The 7,722-nt window shown below is 41.4% G+C and overlaps 1 protein-coding gene across 1 annotated transcript in view; it reads left to right on the top strand.

Annotated features, from left to right (window-relative positions):
• Positions 1-7,722, top strand: part of LOC126395944 (scavenger receptor cysteine-rich type 1 protein M160-like) — a 36,464-nt gene that overhangs the window by 4,087 nt on the left and 24,655 nt on the right. Inside the window, exons 2-3 of the mRNA XM_050053746.1 lie at positions 3,463-3,495; positions 3,610-3,933. Of these exons, the coding sequence (XP_049909703.1) occupies positions 3,463-3,495; positions 3,610-3,933 (357 nt within the window). The remainder of the gene's footprint in view (positions 1-3,462; positions 3,496-3,609; positions 3,934-7,722) is intronic.

The raw sequence follows: 7,722 nt of genomic DNA, 5'->3' as shown, positions 1-7,722 counted from the left end.
ACACACACACACACACACACACAAACACACACACACAAATACAAACACACACGCACACACACACACGCACACACACAAATACAAATACAAACACACACGCGCACACACACACGCACACACACAAATACAAACACACACGCACACACACACACACACACACACACACACACACACATATATATACACATATACACACATCACATGTTGTAGTAGCTCAGTCCATAGGGACTTGGGTTGGGAACCGGAGGGTCGCCTGTTCAAGTCCTCGTCCGGACCAAAAATATGGAGTGTGCACTGGTAGCTAGAGAGGTGCCAGTTCACCTCCTGGGCACTGCAGCAACACTGCCGAGGTGCCCTTGAGCCAGGCACCGAACCCCCCAACCGCTCGGAGCGCCTGTCATGGGCAGCCCCACTCTGACATCTCTCCACTTAGTGCATGTATAGGTCCTGTTTGTGCATGTGTGTGTTCGGACCTGTGTGTTAATGACAACAGAGTGAAAAAATTGAATTTCCCCTCGGGGATTAATAAAGTATATAAAAAAACAAAAAACAAAAAAAATATGTGTTATAATTGAGCTGCTGGTCAAACCTGTACTTTGGTGTTCCTTACAGACCAGAACTAACATGTGTGATGTGAGGAAACTATGCTAACTGATGAAGAAACAGATACATGGAGACAACAGTGTTGATTTTAGCTCTACAATAGACTCAAACACAAATTTATATTTAAAAACTATCACTGGATCAGTTTCCTGCAGAGTGGAGGAATCCTGGTGATATCTCTCAGGGATGTTTGTTACTGGTCACATGTCGACAAAACAGGGACAGCTTCGGATCAGAGGTTGAGTGGGTTGTCCACTGATCAGAAGATTGATGGTTCGATCCCCAGCTCATCCAGTCCACAATTCGAAGAATCCTTCGGCAAGTCACTGAACCTCCAAATTGCCCCCGATGGCTGTTGCCTCAGTGTGTGAGAGGGTGTGAATGGTTACTGAGTGGCAGGAGGCACCATGTATGGTAGCCTCAGCCATAAGTGTGTGAATGGATCAATTTGACATAGTGTAAGAGCACTTGTGAGTGTTTGAAGGACTAGAAAGGCGCTATGCAAGAGCAGTCCATTCACCATTAAAAATTACATCATGATGACATTCACACAGCAGGGGAAAACGTGTGTTACAACTGTAACATGTTTAATTTCAGGGGACTCTCCCCGACACCGAGTTTCAGGTAATATCAGGTGATAGCATACATTCCTTTGACGTCCTCCATTGTTAGGAAGCTAACGTTAACTGACATGAATATTTCTCATCTGAAATAGCCTATTTGTCGTGTTCATGTGTTGTCACTTAAATCACAAATCCCAGCACTGAACAAGAGGTAGCCCAAGGGTCCTCTACCAGAGGCCTGGGAGTTTGTGGGTTCTGTGCAGGATCTTAGCTGTTCCCAGGGCTACACTCTTTTGGACAGAGACCTCAGATGTTGTACCTGGAATCTGCTGAGGCCACTCTCCCAGTTTGGGGGTCACAGTCCTCCACTGTTGCCTTTACTCCCCACATCTTTTTCTCGCTCCTCTTTCAGCCCTTGGTATTTGTCCAGCTTCTCATGTACTGTCTTCCTGATGTTGTCGCATGGGATTGCTAGATCTCTAATGCTTTCTACATTGTTTTTTGCTCAACACGATAGTTTAGTAGTTAGTTAGGTCATTCTCCAACACCTTAGGAGGTGTCTTCCATTGTGACCTTGGGACTTCCAGTCCATACTCAGTGCAGATGTTCCTGTGCACTATCCCAGCCAATTGGTTATGGCGTTCTGTGTACGTTCTTCCTGCCTGCATCTTACACCCTTCTGTTATGTGCTGAACTGTCTCAGGAGTATCATTGCACAGCCTGCACATGGGGTCCTCTCTGCTGTGGTAGATCTGCTTCTATTGTTGATCTGGCACTAAGTGCTGTTTACTGTGCTGCCATGATTAGTGCCTCTGTGCTGTCTTTCAGTCCAGCCTTTCCCAGCCACTGGCAGGATCTCTTAATGTTGGTCACTTCTTCAATCTTTTGGTGGTACATGCCATGCAGGAGCTTGTCCTTCCATGATGGTTTGTCATCTTCTTCTGCTGCCTAAGGTATTCAGTCAGCAGCTCATCTTTGGGGGGCATCTTACTGATGTATTCCTGGATCTTGGTTGTTTCGTCCTGGACAGTGGTTCTGACGCTAACCAGTCCTCAGCCTCCCTTGTTCCTCTCAGTGTACAGTCTCAGGGGGCTGGAATTGGGGTTAAACCCTCCATACATTGTGAGAAGCTTCCTTGTCTTGATATCAGCGGCCTCTAGCTCCTCCTTTGGCCAGCTTATTATACCAGTACAGTATCTGATGACTGACAGGGTGTATGTGTTGATGGCTCGGACCTTGTTCTTTCCATTCACCTGACTTTTCAGGACATGTCTTACTCTGGATCGGTATAAATTTCTGGAATTTCTCAATTATGGGATCAATAAAGGTGTATCTTATCTTTGGCTGTGGCTGACTTCCTCGCGGCCTCCTTGTGGTTCCCATTTGCCTGTGGGATCCCAAGGTATTTGTAGCTGGCCGGATCATCTGCAGTGCTGCCTTGAAAGTTCAACCCCCTTAGTTCTGATCATCATCCCTCTCTTGGACACCATCCAACCAGACTTATCTAGTCCGCTTGACATTCCAATGTCCTTGCTGTAGATCCTGGTGAGGTGGATCAGTGAATTGATGTATTGCTCACTCCTGGCATACAGCTTGATGTCATCCATGTAGAGGAGGTGAGTGATGGTTGCTTCACTTCAGAACCAGTATCCGTAGCCACTCTTTGTGATGAGTGGGCTGAGGGGGTTCAGACCTGTGCAGAACAGTGGCAGGGACAGGGCATCACCTTGGTATATGCTGATGGTAACTGATGGTAACTTGTGTGACTGGATTTGACTTGGCCTCCAGAGTTGTTTTCCACAACGCCATTATGTATGTATGTATGTATGGATGGATGGATGGATGGAACTGATCCTACCTTACAATTCATTTCAAGTTATTTATTATCATACGAAAAACAACTGCAGTGAAGCAGTCGTTGGCACTGAAAACCTTATCAGGCTCCCTCAAACAATGCTCATTAAATAATTACAAAATCTAGAATAAACTAATAGATATTTAACTTTAAGTATTTCCCCAAACTCTTTTATTGTTGCTCTTCCAACATGTTTAAATGTGATGTTTTAATCTGTAACGTGTGCAGAGACTCCTTTTGTGATGCTGCACTATGAATAAACTGAACTGAATCATATTTCCTAAAATGTTGAACTATTCCTTTAACTCTATATGTGTGTATTCATGTGTTCATCTCACCTGTAGTAAACTGAGTGAGTTCACTGAGGTGTTTGTTGTGTTCACAGCTGTGCTCCAATCAAACTGCTTTATACTGATGTTTATCTTTTGATTTCCTCCTCAGGACTCCAGGCTGAAGGAGAACACAACTCAACAGGTACACACAGAAAGAAAAGACAAATAAAGAACCTTTAACACAGAATCAGTAGTCAAGTTTTAGTTTAAAATCTATTTAATTTATTTTACTGATGACTCTCTGCTTTATGTTCAGAGCCTGGTGATGTCAGATTGGTGGGAGGAGACAGTCGCTGTGCAGGAATACTGGAGCTGAAACTAGAGGGAGAATGGACACCAGTGACTGATGTTCCATATATTTACCGGGGAGAACCAATGTCCTATCCCTGGACCCTGAAGGAAGCAACTGCCGCCTGCACAGAGCTGGGCTGTGGCTTTGTTGTCTCTATAGGACGGAAAGAGCTCTTCTCAAGCATGAATAAGTTGAAGACCGACTCTAACTGTGTTCACTCTGGATCTTCTCTGACAGAGTGTGCATCATCAGCCTCCTCTTCCTACATCCTGAATCTCACCTGCTCAGGTAAGCCCATCACAGACATAATGTATGACATCATCTATGACAGTAATGTCCCCAGGTTGACTCACACATGTTCTGCTGTGTCCGTACATGCACCAAGATATATATCTGTAAATACAACAGTTCACTCCAACCAAGCGGTTTGATTGGACAGGAGGCACATCATGAATGCTGATATACAATATAACAGCATGGTCCTCCGATGAAGATGAAGGGAAGAAGCCTGAATACTTCACTGCAAATATCCAAGTGTGCTCATATGACATCAGAAGATGCCACAGCACTACTGTCTGATCGGCTGCTAACTCTTCAGCAGCACACATATGCCACCAAAGTGACTGTCAGCAGACTCTTATTCTTATTTCACTGGTCACACAATAAATGGAAACATTCAGATTAATGGGCATTGTACACAGTTGCTGGCTTGTGGTAACTTGTAGACTTACACAGAGTAGCGAGCTAGTACACAGGAATGTGTATGTGTTGCTAAGCAACAGTCCAGTCCCGGTCCAGTTGCAGAACTATTTGTGTTGGTGGACAAATAATAATCTGTTGTCAGCTTTTATTTTTAACTTCTTGTAAGTTCTAAGTTCTTGTAGCACTGTTTTATAAAAGCAATATGACACGAGAGGGAGTGCTGTTGTTCTGAATATCAGCACGACTGTAATCATCTGTGGCTGAATCAGAGCTGTGCTGATATTAGGAACAATGACGCTCCCTCTTGTGTAGTGTACCTTAAGTATATGAAACATAAATGTGTGCTGTTTCAGGAGTCCCTCTGGCCAACCACTCGTGAAAAGGAAACAGATTTTATTTTTTTTTTAATTGCATTTTATTGGGTTTTTCTTTTTTGCGTGTGTCAATACAATCATCATCGTTTACACACACGCACACACACACACAAAAAAAAGAACAAACAAGCAAAAAACAAACTAACAAACAAAAAAATTTACTCATTCCTTTACCCCATACCTTCCCCACACATCATATGTACATATTCAGCATTCTCTTTGTCCAACCAACATCATTTCATTATAATTTTAATTCAAATACAAAAATATATTCTCTCATAACCTACATACACACAAGAAATATCTATAAATTAATCTAAAGCAATATCTGCTCTTCTATCTTTTTTATATTATTAACAAGTTTGCCCTATATCTTATCAAATTTCATTGATTGACCTTTAACATTATACATGATTTTTTCTGGAGTGCAGTATGAGAGTAATTCTCTCCACCATTGTGTTATTGGAGGTGCATATTTGGATTTCCAATTAACTAATATGCATGTATTTTGCTGCTGTCATTATTAATAATATTATTTTTTTTTCATCATTATTAACGTCTTTACACATTTCTACATCACCCAAAATTGATATTCTGGGGTCCAGGATAATTCTTTTCTGTAACATTTTGGATGTATATTTATAAACTTTATTCCAAAATCCTTCCAAGTGTGTGCACCTCCAAAACATGTGTATCATATCACCATTATCTGCATTACATCTTGGGCATTTAAATGGTGCATTAGGGCTAAACTGCTGTAGTCTGTGGGGAGTATAATACACACGGTGAAATATGTTAAACTGCATAAGTCTATGTTTGGTGTTAACCAAATTTTTTTTGTGACTTCTCCAATAGATCTTCCCATTCCTTCAGCATATATTCGTGTCCCACATCTTTTTCCCACTCATATTTATGTTGTGCTGATTATGGTTCATTCCATTGTTTATAGTATTATACAATCTTGATATTAATCCCTTTTGTACCTTTGTTTTCAACATAGTTTCTTCTATTGTAGTATCTGAAATACTGGGATAGTTCATCATGATGTTTGATTTGACCCAACTCCTTATTTGCAGAAATTTAAAAAAGTGTGTCCCTGGAAGTTGATATCGATCTTTCAAAAAACTGAAATCGGCAAATATATCATTATCACAGAGATCGCCTAGCTCTTTGACTCCCTTTTCTTTCCACCTAAGTGTGATACCATCTATAATATTGTCTGGGACTAATGGATTATTCCATAATGGAGTATGTTTAAAAAAAAGCATTCCGTAGTCCCAATAGTTTGTGGCTTTCCTGCCAACATTCAAATGTATGGCACACAGTCTGGTTTTTAGTAAGCTTGTGCAGGTTCTTTAATGAGCCTATGAACGGGATTGTACTCAAAGGGATAGGGTCAACAATCTGCTGTTCTATGGTTAGTCAAGTTTGAAGCCAAAACCATACCGCCCGTAATTGCGATGCCAAATAATATATTTTAAAATTAGGTAAGTTTAAACCTCCTTTATGTAATGGGGCTTGTAATGTTGTGATCTTCACTCTGGTGTTTTTTCCAGCCCATAAGAAGTTAGAAATAATTTTGTTTATTTCTGTGAACATTTTGAACGGACATTTTACTGGGATTGTTTGGAACAAATACATGAATTTTGGCAACACATTCATTTTAATGATGTTAACCCTTCTGATTAATGATATGGATAAAGCTGTTCATTTCTGCAAATCATGTTTAACCTTCTCCAGTAATGGCAGATAGTTTGCTTGGTAGACTTTGCTCAAATCGTTTGTAATTAATATCCCTAAATATTTTAGTACTTTTGGTTGCCATTTGAATTAAGACAGCAGTTGGTGAGCGTTAACCTGTGTGTGGTCATTTAAAGGCATTACTTCTGTTTTTTCATAGTTAAGTTTGTAACCCGCTAATTTGCTGTATTCCTGTAATATATTCCTGTAATATTATGCATTTTTATTTATTTAGTTACAACTGATTTTATGTGACTGTTGCCTTGTGTGTGTCAACCTTGTTGTTGTCATTGTTGTTTGTTGCTGTTGTTTTTTATTGCTACTGCGGCAGAATCAATTGCCCCTCAGGGACAAATAAAGGTCTTGAATGACGTTTTTATGACTTCTTTTATGACTTTAATATTGTAAATAATTCTGGTAACGACTGGTCTGGTTTTGTAATATACAGCAATAAATCATCCGCGTATAGTGAAGTTTTCACCTCTTCCGTACCAAGTTTTATTCCATTAATATTTGTGTTAGTTCTAATTGCTGCTGCCAGAGGCTCTATTGCAAGGGCAAATAATAATGGTGATAAGGGACACCCTTGCCTGGTGCCTCTTCCTAGGGAGAAGGGTTTTGATAAAATTCCGTTTGTAAGAATTTGCGCTTTGGGGTTTCTGTATATTAATTTTTGTTGTGCCGTACAAGGATTTCTAACAAAGGCCTACACTTTATCCATAAACTTTTGGGCCTACATGTAATAATCAAAGCCTGAGACCACATGTTGGCGCCCAAAAGAACAAAGGAATCAGTCAACCCCCTTTCTCTGTGTGAATCAGCTGATTCAACCCCAACACAGCACCCCAGCTGACCAGCAGAGGTCCCTTGAAATACACAGCTCCCATTGGGTGAAATCCGCCATGGCCAACCCCGCACCGATGACGTCACGCCGGGGTATATCATCACAAAGCGTACCTTAGGGAAACGCTTCTGGCTGTGATCCTCATAGCTAATAGAAGTACCCACAACTGTTCCTAAAGCTTAGCAACTCGTCCCACGTGGCGAACGCTTTAGAAAGAGTTATTTCTGTGCACAGTTAGACGCGTTTTAGGCCTACGGATTTCCCTCGCTGGTCGAACTGATCTCCTCTCCTCTCCCTCACTCTGTGCGTTGAGGAACACAGAGTAGCCCGGTACGAGACCACGGATTGACCCTCTCACCCGGATGCCCGCGGATGCGAAGTTTGGTAGATAACAAGGACTGCCTGCTTCAAGAAGAA

The sequence above is a fragment of the Epinephelus moara genome, chromosome 9, assembly GCF_006386435.1.
Source record: "Epinephelus moara isolate mb chromosome 9, YSFRI_EMoa_1.0, whole genome shotgun sequence".
Classification (NCBI taxonomy): Eukaryota; Metazoa; Chordata; class Actinopteri; order Perciformes; family Serranidae; genus Epinephelus; species Epinephelus moara.
Note: the sequence above shows the minus strand (reverse complement) of the source record. Positions and strands in the feature narration are given on the sequence as shown.